Below are 18,810 nucleotides of genomic sequence, written 5' to 3'. Positions count from 1 at the left end.
GGAAACAAAGGCTGGAAAATAACCAGCAAGGGAGTTTGGCAGTGCTGAATGGTATATAATTCAAGGCAAGAAATTTATGGAATAAGGCAAATGAGCTGAGAGCACAGATTGACACATGGGAGTATAATATTATAGTTATTACTGAGACATGGCTGAAAGAAGGGTAGGAATGGCAGCTCAACATTCCTGGGCACAAAACTGGACCCTGTTGGATGTCAAAGAGCATACAGAGTAGGACAAGACAAATAAAGAAATCTTATGTCAGTTGCCAAGAGCTCTATACTGCAGAAAACATACAGGAGTATAAAACATGCAAGGGTGAAATTGAAAAGGAAATTAGGAGAGCAAAGAGAGGGCATAAAAATATTACATACATAGGGTTACATAGTATATGCAGCTCAGAAACAGGCCATTCAGCCCAACCAATCCATGCTGGAATTTATGCTCCACTTGAGCCTCCTCCCATTTTCCCTCATCTAAATCTATCATCATAACCCTCTATTGCTTGCTGCCTCATATGCTTGTCTAGCCTCCCCTTAAAGAAATCTATACTATTCACTTCAACCACTTCCTGTGGTAGTGAGTTCCACATTCTCACCACTCTTTGGGTGAAGAAATTTCTTCTAAATTCTCCATACGATTTCTTGGCAATTATTTTATATTGATGGTGTCTAGTTATGTTCTTTCCCACAAGTGGAAACATTCTTTATCAAAATCTTTCATAGTTTGGAAGCTCTCTGTTAGGTCACTTCTCTGCCTTCCTTTTTCAAGAGAAGAGACACAGCCTGTTCATCCTTTCCAAATATACATAGCCACGCGTTTCTGGTATCATCCTTGTTAATCTTCTTTTCACCCTCTCCAGTGCCTTCATATCCTTTTATAATATGTTGACCAGACTTGCACACAGTATTCTAAGTGTGGTCTAATCAAGGTTTGATGCAGGTTTAGCATAACTTCCCTACTTTAAATTATATCCAGCTGGAAATAAAGCCTAGTGGTTGGTTTGCTTTTTTTTAATGGCCTTGCTAACGTGTGGCACAACTTTGAGTGCTTGGTGTATTTACTCTCCATGAACCCTTTTGCTCCTCTACCCCACCTAAACACATGTCTTCCAAATAATAAATGACCTCCCTACTCTTCCTACCAAAATGTACTACTTCACATTTATCTGCGTTGAACTTCATTTGCCCATTATTTGCCCATTCTTCAGTTTATTGATGTCCTCCTGTAATTTATTGGAGTCCGCCTCAGTATTGACCATCCCCATCACCACCCCCCAAAGTTGGTGTTATCTGCAAATTTAGAAATTGTGTTTTTGATTCCAAAGTCTAAATGGTTAATGTAAATTATGAACAGCAGTGTTCCCAGCACTGATCCTTGTGGAACACCACTTCCCACCTTCTACCACTCTGAATAACTACCTTTTACTCCCACATTCTGTTTTCTGTCTTGAAGCTAGCTAGCAATTCGTTCTGCCACGTGTCCCTGACTCCGCATTCTCTGACCTTATTAATTAGGCTATTATGGGGCACCTTATAGAAGGCCTTTTGAAAATCCAGACAAATCATATCTGCTGCATCTATTGTCTACTCTCTGTTGCCTTCTCAAAAAATTCGATAAGTTTGGTCAAGCACGATTTTCCCCTTTGAAATCCATGCTGAATATCCAGTATTGTATTTTTCTTTTCCAGATGTTCTTCTATTCTTCCCTTTAGTAGGGATTCCATTATTTTTCCTCCCACCGATGTTAAGCTATAATTCCCTGTGTATGTTCTGTCCCCCTTCTTAAATATAGAGAATATGTTCGCTATCTGCCAGTCCTCAGGCACTACACATTTCTCGAATGAATTATGAAATATGTGCAGTAATGCTTCTACTATCCCTTCCCTAGATTCTTTTAAAATGCATGGATGCAATCCATCTAGACCAGGGGTTTTATCCTCTTTGATTTTGATTAGTTTATTCAATACATCTTTTTTATTTTAAATGTACTTATCTCATTACCTATCTCATCATTCAAAGTCATTTCTGCCTGTTCTATCTCCCGGTAAATACAGAAGCAAAATAATTATTTAATATTTCTGCCATCTCCATATCATTACTTGTGGTATTATTCTATCCCTTAATGGTCCTATCACATCCCATCTTCCTTTTTTATTGATGTTCCTGTAAAATATTTTACTTTTTTATATTCCCTGACAATTTAATTTAATAATTCCTCTTTGCCTTCGGAATTGTTTTTTGACTTCTCTCCTAATCTCTTCATATTCTCTCTTATCATGCACTCCTCTAGTTGTGTATGTATTTCATGTATACCTCTTTCCCAACCCTCACTTGTTCCCTTATGCCTTTATTCATCCATGGAGTTCCACTAATGTTTAGTTTGCTCTTGCCTTTAAGTGGAATATATTTCTCCTGCTCTCTGTTGAACACCATTTGAAATGTTTCCCATTGTTGCTCTACATCATTGTTTGTCAATATAGTTGCCCATTTTATTTTTCCAAGTTTTATTCTCAGCCCCTCAAAATCATCTTTTCTTCAATCTATTAACATGTTTTTGGTCATAATTATGTCCTTTTTTTATCATCTTTAAGCATATTATATTGCGGTCACTATTGTCGAGATATTTCCCTTCTTTTACTTCTCTTATCTGGTTTATTCCCCATTATTAGATCCAATAGTGAATCTTCCCTTGTTGGGCTTTTTGCATGTTGAGTTAGGATTGTGACTGGAAGGCTGTTTCCAGTGGAGTTCTGCAGGGCTCAGTATTGTATGCCTTGCTGTTTCATGGTACATATCAATGATCCAGACTTCAACGTAGAGGGCATGATTAAGAAATTTGCAGATGATATGAAAATTGGCCGTGTGCTGATGGTGAGGAAGAAAGCTGCAGACTGCAGGAAGATATCAATGGACTGGCCAGATGGACGGAAAAGTGGCAAATGGAATCCAATCCGAAGAAGTGTGAGGTAAGGCATTTGGGGAGGTCAAACAAGGCAAGGGAATACACAATAAATGGTCGGACACTGAGAAGCGTAGAGGAACAGAGGGCCTTGGAGTGCATGTCTACAGATTCCTGAAGGTAGCTGGGCAGGTAGGTAAGGTGGTTAAGAAGATACACAGGATATTTTCCTTTATTGGCCAAGGCCTAGAGTATAAGAGCAGGGATGTTATGATGGAACTTTTTTTTATACGTTCATGGGATGTGGGCATCGCTGGCCGGGCCACCATTTATTGCCCATCCCTAATTACCCTTAAGAAGGTGGTGGTGAGCTGCCTTCTGGAACCGCTGCAGTCCATGGGGAGTAGGCACACCAACAGTGCTGTTAGGAAGGGAGTATAAATTGCTAGTTATACAACAGCTAGCGGACTATGTACAGATCTGGTCACCACATTACAGAATGTGATCACACTAGAGGGGGTTGTTATGACCAGGTGAGAAGAAGGTCTAGGGTTCCCTTTCAGCCTTCACTTGGTCTTACTGTAACAGGGTTTTATTATTAAACACACTGTTTTTAGCTCTCCTTTGGTGAATCCTTGTTCACCGCTTTCCAATTAGAAGACAAAAAACCAGCACAAACAGGTTTTCTTCGGTTTAAAGAAGAAAAGTTGAAATTTATTAAACTTGAACTTAAACTCAAATTCGATTGACTATGCATACACAACACGTCCACGCTAGCATACATACGTGATACACACATGCAAATAGAGACAGAAAAGAGCAGAAGAAAATAAAGTGGAAAGGTTTGAGGCAATATCTGAAGAGTTTTTGTTATGGTTCTTCAAGCTCAGAGGCGTTGATTGTAGGTAGATCTTGCTTTTCATTGGGGCCCAGTATTCTTCTTAAACCTTGTCCTCTGTAGGAGACTTTTCTCTCTTGGGGTTCATGTGTCATCTGTGGCTTGTGAGAAAGAGGTGGGAGCAGACAGGAGAGATCTTCACAGTCCAGGACAGTCTTTCAAAATTTCTGTGGCAAGTTAAAAAAAAACCTGGAGCAGTCATGTGACCAGCTGATCTCACCAGTCCTGGATTGTAGCACCTTAGCAGTCTCTGGAATGCTCCTCTTACACACAATACCTGGTGATCAAGGACCATTGTGGTTTGAATGTGTCAGGGAATGGTCCTTTGTCCTTCCAAGCACTGTCTGTTAATATGCAAATGTCTTTTCCAGCCATGGCTGATCTGTTTAACAAGGCATTTTCTCGCTCCAGAAACAGTTTAAAATCAATATTCATGACAAAATTAATGAGCCTCATTCTTGGCACGTGGGGGTCTAGCATGACAGGGTATATTGTGTTGCCCGGAATGGAGAATTTTAAATTGGATAGGCTGGGGTTGTGGAATGGAGAAGGCTGAGGGGAGATTTAATTTTGGCGTGTGAAATTAAAGGGGCCTGGATAGAAGGGATAGGAAGAACTATTTCCATTGGCAGAGTGGTCAGTAAACAGGAGGCACAGATTTAAAGTAATTGTTAGAAGGATTTGACAGGAGTTGAGTTGAACTTTATTCACCGAGAGGCGGATGGTACTGAAATTCACTGCCTGTAAGGATGGTAGAGGCAGAAACCCTCATCACATTTAGTAAGTACTTGGATATAGAATCACAAAATGATTACAGCACAGAAGGAGGCCATTCGGCCCATTGTGCCTGTGCGAGATCTCGGCAAGAGCAACTTACCTAGTCCCACTGTCCTGCCTTTTCTCTACAGCTGTGCAAATTTTTTTTCACTGTGTCATTATCCAATTCCCATTTGAAGGCCATGATTGAAACAGCCTCCACCACACTCTCAGACAGTGCGTTCCAGATCCTAAACACTCACTGAACCTGCTTCCAACACACTCTCAGACAGTGCGTTCCAGATCCTAAAAACTCACTGAACCTGCCTAAACCACACACTCAGACAGTGCATTCCAGATCCGAAACACTCACTGAACCTGCCTCCACCACACTCTCAGACAGTGCATTCCAGATCCGAAACACTCACTGAACCTGCCTCCACCACACTCTCAGACAGTGCATTCCAGATCCGAAACACTCACTGAACCTGCCTAAACCACACACTCAGACAGTGCATTCCAGATCCGAAACACTCACTGAACCTGCCTCCACCACACTCTCAGACAGTGCGTTCCAGATCCTAAAAACTCACTGAACCTGCCTCCACCACACTCTCAGACAGTGCGTTCCAGATCCTAAACACTCACTGAACCTGCTTCCAACACACTCTCAGACAGTGCGTTCCAGATCCTAAAAACTCACTGAACCTGCCTAAACCACACACTCAGACAGTGCATTCCAGATCCGAAACACTCACTGAACCTGCCTCCACCACACTCTCAGACAGTGCGTTCCAGATCCTAAAAACTCACTGAACCTGCCTAAACCACACACTCAGACAGTGCATTCCAGATCCGAAACACTCACTGAACCTGCCTCCACCACACTCTCAGACAGTGCGTTCCAGATCCTAAACACTCACTGAACCTGCTTCCAACACACTCTCAGACAGTGCATTCCAGATCCTAAACACTCACTGAACCTGCCTCCACCACACTCTCAGACAGTGTATTCCAGATCCTAAACACTCACTGAACCTGCCTCCACCACACTCTCAGACAGTGCGTTCCAGATCCTAAACACTCACTGAACCTGCCTCCACCACACTCTCAGACAGTGCATTCCAGATCCTAAACACTCACTGAACCTGCCTCCACCACACTCTCAGACAGTGCATTCCAGATCCTAAACACTCACTGAACCTGCCTCCACCACACTCTCAGACAGTGCATTCCAGATCCTAAACACTCACTGAACCTGCCTCCACCACACTCTCAGACAGTGCATTCCAGATCCGAAACACTCACTGAACCTGCTTCCACCACACTCTCAGACAGTGCAATCCAGATCCTAAACACTCACTGAACCTGCTTCCAACACACTCTCAGATAGTGCGTTCCAGATCCGAAACACTCACTGAACCTGCTTCCACCACACTCTCAGACAGTGCATTCCAGATCCGAAACACTCACTGAACCTGCTTCCACCACACTCTCAGACAGTGCATTCCAGATCCGAAACACTCACTGAACCTGCCTCCACCACACTCTCAGACAGTGCATTCCAGATCCTAAACACTCACTGAACCTGCTTCCAACACACTCTCAGACAGTGCATTCCAGATCCGAAACACTCACTGAACCTGCTTCCAACACACTCTCAGACAGTGCGTTCCAGATCCGAAACACTCACTGAACCTGCCTAAACCACACACTCAGACAGTGCATTCCAGATCCTAAACACTCACTGAACCTGCCTAAACCACACACTCAGACAGTGCATTCCAGATCCGAAACACTCACTGAACCTGCCTCCACCACACTCTCAGACAGTGCGTTCCAGATCCTAAACACACACTGAACCTGCCTCCACCGCACTCTCCGACAGTGCGTTCCAGATCCTAAACACTCACTGAACCTGCTTCCAACACACTCTCAGACAGTGCGTTCCAGATCCTAAACACTCACTGAACCTGCCTCCACCACACTCTCAGACAGTGCATTCCAGATCCTAAACACTCACTGAACCTGCCTCCACCACACTCTCAGACAGTGCATTCCAGATCCTAAACACTCACTGAACCTGCCTCCACCACACTCTCAGACAGTGCATTCCAGATCCTAAACACTCACTGAACCTGCTTCCAACACACTCTCAGACAGTGCATTCCAGATCCTAAACACTCACTGAACCTGCTTCCAACACACTCTCAGACAGTGCGTTCCAGATCCGAAACACTCACTGAACCTGCCTAAACCACACACTCAGACAGTGCATTCCAGATCCTAAACACTCACTGAACCTGCCTAAACCACACACTCAGACAGTGCATTCCAGATCCGAAACACTCACTGAACCTGCCTCCACCACACTCTCAGACAGTGCGTTCCAGATCCTAAACACACACTGAACCTGCCTCCACCGCACTCTCCGACAGTGCGTTCCAGATCCTAAACACTCACTGAACCTGCTTCCAACACACTCTCAGACAGTGCGTTCCAGATCCTAAACACTCACTGAACCTGCCTCCACCACACTCTCAGACAGTGCATTCCAGATCCTAAACACTCACTGAACCTGCCTCCACCACACTCTCAGACAGTGCATTCCAGATCCTAAACACTCACTGAACCTGCCTAAACCACACACTCAGACAGTGCATTCCAGATCCGAAACACTCACTGAACCTGCCTCCACCACACTCTCAGACAGTGCATTCCGGACCATAAACACTCACTGAACCTGCCTCCACCGTACTCTCAGACGGTGCATTCCGGACCATAAACACTCACTGAACCTGCCTTCACCGCACTCTCCGACAGTGCGTTCCAGATCCTAAACATTCACTGAACCTGCCTCCACCAGACACCCAGTCTGTGCGTTCCAGACCCTAAACACTCACTGAACCTACCTTCACCACACTCTCTGACACTGCGTTCCAGATCCTAAATTCTCATTCAACCTGCCTCCACCTCACTCTCGGACAGTGCATTCCAGATCCTAAACACTCACTGAGCCTGCCTCCACCACACTCTCACAGTGCGTTCCAGATCCTAAACACTCACTGAACCTGCCTCCACCACACTCTCAGGCAGTGCGTTCCTGATCCTAAACACTCACTGAACCTGCCTCCACCAGACACCCAGTCTGTGCGTTCCAGACCCTAAACACTCACTGAACCTACCTTCACCACACTCTCTGACACTGCGTTCCAGATCCTAAATTCTCATTCAACCTGCCTCCACCTCACTCTCGGACAGTGCATTCCAGATCCTAAACACTCACTGAGCCTGCCTCCACCACACTCTCACAGTGCGTTCCAGATCCTAAACACTCACTGAACCTGCCTCCACCACACTCTCAGGCAGTGCGTTCCTGATCCTAAACACTCACTGAACCTGCCTCCTCCGCACTCCCAGTCAGTGCATTCCAGATCCTAAACACTCACTGAACCTGCCTCCAGCACACACTCAGACAGTGCATTCCAGATCCTAAACACTCACTGAATCTGCTTCCACCACACACTCAGACAGTGCATTCCAGATCCTAACCACTCGATGCATAAACATTTTTTTTCCTCATGTCATGTAAATAGGTGCCCTTGGATTCTCGACTCTTCGCCATTGGGAACAGTTTCTCCCAATCTGCTCTGTTTCGACCCCTGTTTAGATCATTTTGAACAGCTCTTGGAAATCTCTTCTCAACCTTCTCTTCTCTAAGGAGAACAACCCCAGCTTCTCAAATGTTTCCACGTAACTGAAGACTCTCATCCCTGAATCTATTCTCTTAAATCTTTTCTGCACTCTCTCTAAAGACTTCACTTACTTCCTTATATGTCCAGAATTGGTCACAATACTCCATTTGAAGTCAACCAGTGTTTTCTAAAGGTTTGTCATACATCCTTGCTTTTGTACTCTATGCCTTTATTTATAAAGCCCTGGATACCTGTTTAGCCACTCTCACAACCTGTCCTGCCACCGTCAATGATATGGGCATATCTACCCTGAGGTCTCTCATTTCCTGCTCCTGCTTTAGAATTGTATCCTTTATTTTATATTGCCTCTCAATGTTCTTCCTACCAAATTCTATCACTTCACACTTCTCTGCATTAAATATCATCAGACATGTGTTCTCCCATTCCAACAGCCTGTCTATGTTCTCTTGAAGTCTATCACTATCCTCCTCTCAGTTCTCAGTACTTCCACGTTTTGTGTCATCGGTAAATTTTCAAATTAATCCCTATACACTCAGGTCTAGGTCATTAATATCAATCAAGGAAAGCAATGATCCTAACACTGACCCCTGGGGAATCCCACTTCATTCCTCCAGTCTGAAAAACAACCATTCACAACTATTCTCTGTTTCCTGTCACTCAGCCAACTTTGTATCCATGCTGCTAATGTCCTTTTTATTCCATGGGCTTCAACTTTGCTGACAAGCCAATTATGTAGCACTTTATCAGATGCCTCTTGGAAGTCCATGTTACCTTATCATCCGCAATACCCTCATCAACCCTCTCTATTATAAAAGCAAAATACTGCGGACGCTGGAAATCTGAAATAGAAACAAGAAATGCTGGATCTACTCAGCAGGTCTGGCAGCATCTGTGGCAGTTCCGAAGAAGGGTCACTGACCCGAAACATTAACTCTGCTTCTCTAACCCTCTCTATTACCTCATCAAAAAACTCAATTTGCCTTTAACAAATCCATGCTGTCTTTTCTTAATTAATTCACACTTGTCCAACTGACTGTTAATTTTGTCCCAGATTATAGTTTCTGTAGTTGCTGAGGTTATCCTTACACCTTTTTTTGAACAAAGGTGTAACATTTGCAATTCTCCAGTCCTCTGGCACTATTCCTATATCTAAGGAGGATTGGAAGATTATAGCCAGTACCTCCACAATTTGCTCCCTTACTTCCCTCAGTTTCCTCGGATGCATCTGATCTGGTCCCGGTGACTTATCAGCTTGCACTATGGCAGCTTTTTCTCCCTTGGTAAAGACGGATGCAAAGTACTCATTTCGTACCTCAGCCACGCCTTCAACCTCTGTGCATAGATCCCCTTTTTGTCCCTAATAGGCCCTACTCCTCTTTTTACCATCCTTTTGCTATTTATATGCCTATAGAAGACCTTAGCATTCCCTTTTATGTTAGCTGCCAATCTCTTCTCACACTCTCTTTGCTTCTCTTATTTCCTTTTTTACTTTGCCTCTGAAATTTCTGTATTCAGCCTGGTTCTAACTTGTATTTATCACCTGACATCTGTCATATGCACCCTTTTTCTGCTTCACCTTGGACTCTAACTCTTGTGTCATCCAGGGAGCTCTGGATCTGTTTACCTGACCTTTCCCCTTTGTGGGAATGTACCTTGACTGTACCCGTACTATCTCTTCTTTAAAGGTAGTGCATTGTTCAGTTACAGTTTTGCCTGCCAATCACTGATTCCTGTTTACCTGGGCCAGACCTATTCTCACACCATTGAAACTAGCCCTCCCTGATTAATTATCTTTACTCTAGATTGGTCCTTGTCCTTTTCCATAGCTAATCTAAACCTTATGATGCTATGGTCAAAAATGTTCCCCAACCAACACTTGATTAATTTGACCCACCTCATTCCTGAGAACCAGATGCAGCAATGCCTCCTTCCTCGTTGGACTGGGAACATACTGATGTAGAAAGTTCTCCTGAACTTTACACTATTTCTATCCCAGTTTATATGAATGTAATTAAAGTCCTGCATTATAACTATGCCATCATTCTCGTACTGCTCTGTAATTTCCTTGCTGATTTGCTCCTCTATATCTTTCCCATGAGTTGGTGTTCTATAGAATACACCCAGTAGTGTAATTGCACCTCTATTGTTCCTTAACTCTAACCAAATCGATGTTGTCCCTGATCCCTCAAGGTCATCCTCTCTCTTCACCACCATAACATTCTCCTTATTCATTACAGCTACCCCTCCCCCTTTCCTTCTTCCCCTAGCTTTCCTAAACACCTTGTATCCAGGAATATTTGGTCCTGAGTCCTGCCCTTTCTTGAGCCAGGTCTCCATTATCACCCCAACATCATATTTTCACTTGGCTATCTGCACCTGCAGTTCAGCATACTTGGCGCATTCACATACATGCACAGGAAACCGAATTTAGAACTTAACTGTATTCTCTCTTACTCTGACCACACCTAATATCTTAATATTTCTTACTTTACTGCCAGCTGACTGTCCCAATCCTTTGTGCGCCTTGTTACTCCCTTCTTGTTCTAAGCCCCTGCCAAGTTAGTTTAAATCCTCCCTAGTGGCACCAGCAAACTGCCCTGTGAGGACAGTATTCCTGGCTTTGTTCAGATGCAACTGTCTGGCCTGTACAAGTCCCATCTTCCCCAGATTTGATCTCAATGTTCCAGGAGTCTAAAACCCTCCCTCCTGCACCAGCCATGCATTCTCTCCTATTTCTATACTCACTAGCGCATGGTACCAGGAGCAATCCGAAGATTACAACCTTTGAATTTCTGCTTGCTCGTCTCCTTCCTAGCTCCCTCTGCCTGCAGGACTAAGCCCTCTTTCTCCCTATGTAGGTGGTACCGATATGGACCACAACCTCTGTCCTCCCCCCTCAGAGTGCTCTGTAACTGCTAAGTGACATCCTGGACCTTGGTGCCAGAGCGGAATCACGTCTGCGGCTGCAGAACTGCCTGTCTACTCCGTTAACTACAGAATCCCTGTCATTATTGTACTGATGTGCCATAACGAACAGAGCCAGAACCAAGAACTGGAAATAGGATCAGGCTGGATACCTCTTTCTCAGCTGTCACCGCCATGATGGGCTGAATGGCCTCCTTCAGTGCCACAAATGGTCTATGTTTATATGTTTCTATCCCATATACTCAAAAACACACCCTCAACACCCATACACTCAAAAATACCCCCTCAACATCCCATACACTCAAAAACACACTCTCAACATCCATACACTCAAAAACACACCCCCAACACCCATACACTCAAAACACACCCTCAAAACCCATACACTCAAAAACACACCCTCAACATCCCATACACTCAAAAACACACCCTCAACATCCCATACACTCAAAAATACCCCCTCAACACCCATACGCTCAAAAACACCCCTTCAACATCCCATACACTCAAAAACACACCCTCAACATCCCATACACTCAAAACACCCCCTCAACATCCCATACACTCAAAAACACACCCCCAACACCCATACACTCAAAACACACCCTCAACACCCATACACTCAAAACACACCCTCAACATCCCATACACTCAAAAACACACCCTCAACATCCCATACACTCAAAACACCCCCTCAACATCCCATACACTCAAATACACACCCCCAACACCCATACACTCAAAACACACCCTCAACACCCATACACTCAAAACACACCCTCAACATCCCATACACTCAAAAACACACTCTCAACATCCATACACTCAAAAACACACCCTCAACATCCCATACACTCAAAAACACACCCCCAACACCCATACACTCAAAACACACCCTCAACACCCATACACTCAAAACACCCCCTCAACATCCCATACACTCAAAAACACACCCCCAACACCCATACACTCAAAACACACCCTCAACACCCATACACTCAAAACACCCCCTCAACATCCCATACACTCAAATACACACCCCCAACACCCATACACTCAAAAACACACCCTCAACATCCCATACACTCAAAACACCCCCTCAACATCCCATACACTCAAATACACACCCCCAACACCCATACACTCAAAACACACCCTCAACACCCATACACTCAAAACACACCCTCAACATCCCATACACTCAAAAACACACTCTCAACATCCATACACTCAAAAACACACCCTCAACATCCCATACACTCAAAAACACACCCCCAACACCCATACACTCAAAACACACCCTCAACACCCATACACTCAAAACACCCCCTCAACATCCCATACACTCAAATACACACCCCCAACACCCATACACTCAAAACACACCCTCAACACCCATACACTCAAAACACACCCTCAACATCCCATACACTCAAAAACACACTCTCAACATCCATACACTCAAAAACACACCCTCAACATCCCATACACTCAAAAACACACCCCCAACACCCATACACTCAAAACACACCCTCAACACCCATACACTCAAAACACACCCTCAACACCCATACACTCAAAAACACACCCTCAACATCCATACACTCAAAAACACACCCTCAACATCCCTTACACTCAAAAACACCCCCTCAACATCCCATACACTCAAAACACACCCTCAACACCCATACACTCAAAACACACCCTCAACACCCATACACTCAAAAACACACTCTCAACATCCATACACTCAAAAACACACCCTCAACATCCCATACACTCAAAAACACACCCCCAACACCCATACACTCAAAACACACCCTCAACACCCATACACTCAAAACACACCCTCAACACCCATACACTCAAAAACACACCCTCAACATCCATACACTCAAAAACACACCCCCAACACCCATACACTCAAAACACACCCTCAACACCCATACACTCAAAACACACCCTCAACACCCATACACTCAAAAACACACCCTCAACATCCATACACTCAAAAACACACCCTCAACATCCCTTACACTCAAAAACACCCCCTCAACATCCCATACACTCAAAAACACACCCTCAACATCCCTTACACTCAAAAACACACCCTCAACACCCATACACTCAAAAACACACCCTCAACATCCCATATACTCAAAAACACACCCTCAAAATCCATACACTTAAAAATACACCCTCAACATCCCAAATACTCAAACATACCCTCAACATCCCATACAATTTTTAAAAAAGCACTCCCAACATCCCATACACTCAAAAACACACCTTCAACATCCCAAATATGCAAACATACCCTCAAAACCCAAAAATACAAAAACACACCCTCAGTATCCCAAATACGCAAAACATTCACCTCAACGTCACAAATACTCAAAAACACACCCTCAACATCCCATACAATCAAAAACACGCCCTCAATATCCAAACATACCCTCAACATCCTATACTCTCAAAAGCATACCCTCAACACCCCATGCACTCAGAAACATACCCTCAAGATCCCAAACACTCAAAAACACCCCCTCAACTCCCATACTCTGAAAAACACAACCTCAACATCCTGAATACTCAAACACACCCCCTCAACATCCTATACACTCAAAAACACTCCCTCAACATCCTATACTCTCCTATACTCTAAAAAACACACCCTCAACATCCTATACACTCAAAAACACACCCTCAACATCCTATACTCTCCTATACTCTCAAAAACACACCCTCAACATCCTACACACTCAGAAACACATCCTCAACATCCTATACACTCAAAAACACACTCTCAACATCCCATACACTCAAAAACACACCCTCAACATCCTATACACTCAAAAACACACCCTCAACATCCTATACTCTCAAAAACACACCCTCAACATCCTACACACTCAGAAACACACCCTCAACATCCTATACACTCAAAAACACACCCTCAACATCCTACACACTCAGAAACACACCCTCAACATCCGATACACTCAAAAGCACACCCTCAACATCCTACACACTCAGAAACACACCCTCAACATCCGATACACTCAAAAACACACCCTCAACATCCTATACTCTCCTATACTCTAAAAAACACACCCTCAACATCCTACACACTCAGAAACACACCCTCAACATCCTATACACTCAAAAACACACCCTCAACATCCCATACATTCAATTAGCCAATGCATGCAGAGAATAAGTGAATGAAAGTAACAAGGTCACATGAACAGCAGTGGTCCTGATTGGAGGTGCCTAACCCCTCAGCCCAACTGTACATATGCATCATTATCAGAGTGACCATCTGGCTCTGAAGACAGCGTGTTGTTAATGACTCTGGGGGTTGGTATAATACTTGTGTGTCTTACGGATGAGCCTCAGAGGGCAGCTGCAGCCATGGTGTATGTCATGGAAAGGCCTCTGTAGATTAAATCCTTCTTTGGGACAGGCAGCCCATTGTTACTGCTGGGTGTCTGGACCTCAGCAGCCTGAAGCTGCCTTCAGTGTCTCTGTCTATATAATCAGGAACCAAAAGTCTCTCTATGACAGATGGTGTGGCCTGAGGCAATGCTCCTGTTTGAGAGGAATGTGATGGCTTTAGTCTGAATTGAAACAAAATACTTTTAAGTTTCAATTCTTCAAAATTCAGTGCTGACTTCCTGTTGGAGCTGTCTCCACTTTGTGGTTTCTGGTCTGAAGTTTATTTTTCTGTTTACAGGAAATCAGAAACTAGCCTAATTCTACTGAGCCTTTGTTCACTTATGGTAATTCAGCATCACTAGTCCTGACCCAATCCCAATCTCCTGACCTGACTCAGAGACCACTGCACCCGATCCTGACCCCCCCCCCCCACCTCACCCGGTCCTGACACCCCCCTCACCCGGTCCTGACACCCTCTCACCCGACCCTGACACCCCCTCACCCGATCCTGAGAGAACCATTCTCCCAGACACAAGTTCTAATCCCAATGTCAGTCATGAGAAACCTGCTCTTTAAAACATTTCATTTTGGAACAATCAGTGACACTGCTGTCTATCACCAACATGCCAACTGCATCATTGTTACTCACCAATACTCTGACACTCTGACTAGATGATTGTCACTCACCAACACTCCAAGTAGACTGTTGTCACTGCCTGCCGCCTCCGCCTACACCACTCTCTCCAACCAACCCTTCCCATTTGACACCTCTAGCAGTACCTACCTTGTACCAGCTGACAGCTCGGTAAGTATACCGTTCCTGTCTCATGGCTGTGCAGGGTAATGTGGCTGTGTCTGTGCACTGGGCTGTTATTGTAGTCATTACTGAGGAGACGGCTGGTGTGAGCCAGAGTAAGAAGACCACTGTCCACTGGTGAATGAGCTCTGTGGACAACAAGAGAGAACAACGTCAGCTCGAGATAATTCGAGTGCCTACTCAGCCACCTGCCAGTTCCACTCCCTCCCTCCCCCGTCTCTGTCCTAACAACACAAACAGGTGTCAGCTCCCTGATGCTGCCTCACTAGGTCACAGTGTTAAAGAGTGGAGGACTCCTTCTGGGATGCAGTTCAGCAGAGGCTGGCTGCACTCACTCTGTTGTGAATCTAGGCAGGGAGTGGCTGCAGCCATTTGACCATGTGAGGCATCGTGACACTTCTCATTCCCTTTCTCCATGTACTTGCAGTCGGATGTCACTGAGGCAGTCACCAAAAGTAGGACCCCTGCTTGGTGTTTCCCTTTCCTCACAACAGGGCTTCTGAGGCTCAAACAGCAGCCACCAGAGATGAATTGAGTTGGCATGGAGCAAGAATCAGAGCTGGCAGCTTTCAGCATGGTTCCTCCCTGCCTTTATGCACAGGGGCATGGAGGTGATTATGAGGCTGGGGCTTTGTCCTTGTGTGAATCTTTCACTGGTGGGCAAACCCTCACACAATGGGCCCAATGTTGCTGGAACTGGGCTTCTCAGTGGATGTGCTATTAGTTAGACATTGTCTTGCAATCTTCAGCTCGAAATTGTTTTGCCCTGTAAAATGCCATGAAAGAGGAAGGAATGCAGTGGTAGTACGGGACAGTATAGTTAGGAGGATTGACACTGTTCTCTGCAGCAAAGAGCGAGAGTCCAGACGACTGTGTTGCTTGCCCGGTGCCAGGGTTCAGGACATCTACTTAGGGCTGGAGAGGAACCTACAGTGGGAGGGGGAGGATCCAGTTGTTGTGGTCCACGTGGGCATCAATGACATAGATAGGACTAGGAAAGAGGTTCTGTATAGTCAGTATGAGGAACTAGGCACCAAATTAAGAAGCAGAACCTCAAAGGTAATAATCTCTGGATTATTACCTGAACCACATGCAAATTGGCAGAGGGCAAATAAGATTAGCGAAATTAATGCGTGGCTCAAAGACTGGTGTGGTAGAAGTGGGTTCCGGTTTGTGTGGCACTGGCACCAGTACCGGGGAAAGTGGTGGCTGTACCATTGGGACAGTCTACTTCTGAACCATGCTGGGGCCGGTATTCTAGTGAGGCGCATAGCTAGGGAAGTAGAGAGAGTTTTAAACTGAATAGTGGGGGCAAGGGGTCAAATTTGGGAAGATATGGTAAATCAAGGAGTAGAGATAAGGCAAGAGAGAAAGGTATCAGCTGTAAGTCAGGAAATGGAAGGCAGAGAGGAACTCAAGAAAATTACAATCACCAGGGAAGTGGTACCGAACAAATTGTTGGAGCTGTGGGCTGACAAGTCCCCGGATCCTGATGGACTTCTTCCTAGGGTGTTAAACGAAATGGCTAGTGAGGTAGTTGATGCGTTAGTTTTAATTTTCCTAGATTCGGGGAAGGTTCCGTGAGATCGGAAAATAGCGAATGCAACTACTTTATTCAAAAAGGGAGGGAGACAGAAAGCAGGAAACTACAGGCCAGTTAGCTTAACATCTGTCTTCGGGAAAATGTTAGAAGCTATTATTAAAGATGTTATAGCAGGGCATTCAGAAAATTTCAAGATAATCAGCAGAATCAACATGGTTTTGTGAAAGGGAAATCATGTTTCACCAATTTATTGGAGTTCTTTGAGGGAGTTACATGTACTGTGGATAAAGGGGAACTGGTGGGTGTATTGTACTTAGATTTCCAGAAGGCATCTGATAAGGTGCCACATCAAAGGTTATATCAGAAAATAAAAACTCATGGTGTAGGGGGTAACATATTGGCATGGATAGAAGATTGGTTAGATAACAGGAAACAGAGAGTAGGCATAAATGGGTCATTTTCTGGTTGGCAAGATGTAACGAGTGGTGTGCTGCAGGGATCTGTGCTGGGGCCTCAACTTTTTACAATTTATATAAATGACTTAGATGAAGGGACTGAAGGTATGGTTGCTAAATTTGCTGATGACAAAAAAATAGGTGGGAAAGTAACTTGTGAAGAGGATATAAGGAGGCTACAAAGGGATATAGATAGGTTAAGTGAGTGGGAAAAGACCTCACAAATGGAATATGATGTGGGAAAGTATGTAATTGTCCACTTTGCCAGATAGAATAAAAAAGAAGTATATAATCTAAATGGTGAGAGATTGCAGAGCTCTGAGATGCAGAGGGATCTGGGTGTCCTAGTGCATGAATCACAAAAGGTTACTATACAGGTACAGCACACAATTAGGAAAGCTAATAAAATGTGATCGTTTATTGTGATGGGAATGAATACAAAAGTAGGGAGGTTATGCTTCAGCTATGCAAGGCATTGGTGAAACCACATCTAGAGTACTGTGAACAGTATTGGTCTCCTTATTTGAGGAAGGATGGAAATGTGCAGTACAGAGAAGGTTTACGAGACTATTACCTGGAATGGGCAGGTTGTCTTACGAAGCAAAATTGGACAGGCTAGGCTTGTATCCACTGGAATTTAGAAGAGTAAGAGATGACTTGATTGAAACATATAAGATCCTGAGGGGTCTTGACAGAGTGGATGTTGAAAGGATATTTCCCCTTGTGGGAGAATCTAGAACTAGGGGTCACTGTTTAAAAATAAGGGGTCACCCATTTAAGACAGATGAGGAGAAATGTTTTCTCTCAGACGGTCGTGAGTCTTCGGAATTCTCTTCCTCAAAAGTCGGTGGAAGCAGAGTCTTTGAATATTTTTGAGGCAGAGGTCGATAGATTCTTGATAAGTTAGGGGGTGGAAGCTTATCGGGGGTAAGTGGAAATGTGGAGTTATCTGTTCAGCTATGGAGTAATTGAATGGTGGAGCAGCTCAAAGGGCCGAGTGGCCTACTCCTGCTCCTAATTTGTATGTTCGTATGTTCGGAATAAAGCTGTGACTAGGACATCTGAGATCTCAGTGAATTATGGGACCTACAGTGAGGAATAACTGAGAAGGGAATAGGGTAAATTTGATTTAAATCGGGTACAGAAAGAGAAATAAAGATAGGGAAAGAAAGATTGGATTAAGAAAAAAATAAAAATTTGACATTTTTAAAACCTTTAAGCACAATTTACTATCTGAAGGAATGAGATTGAACAGTTTAAATTGCTCAATTTCTGTGTCAGGAGAGGTTGATTGGCATTGCAGTATCAAATATCATATCATTAGAAAGGCCCAAACTTCCTGTAGCGAGTTTAATGTGCAA

General features: G+C 44.2%; 1 protein-coding gene across 3 annotated transcripts in view; it reads right to left on the bottom strand.

Moving 5' to 3' along the window:
* The window catches only part of LOC137378431 (CD83 antigen-like), a 49,739-nt gene that overhangs the window by 27,102 nt on the left and 3,827 nt on the right, over positions 1-18,810 (bottom strand). For all 3 annotated transcript variants that reach the window (XM_068048761.1, XM_068048760.1, XM_068048762.1), the window contains one exon: positions 15,419-15,579. In XM_068048761.1, coding sequence (XP_067904862.1) covers positions 15,419-15,579 — 161 coding nt within the window. The remainder of the gene's footprint in view (positions 1-15,418; positions 15,580-18,810) is intronic.

Source organism: Heterodontus francisci, chromosome 16 (assembly GCF_036365525.1).
Source record: "Heterodontus francisci isolate sHetFra1 chromosome 16, sHetFra1.hap1, whole genome shotgun sequence".
NCBI lineage: Eukaryota > Metazoa > Chordata > Chondrichthyes > Heterodontiformes > Heterodontidae > Heterodontus > Heterodontus francisci.
The sequence above is the reverse complement of the archived record's forward strand: the minus strand, read 5'-3'. Positions and strand labels throughout refer to the sequence as shown.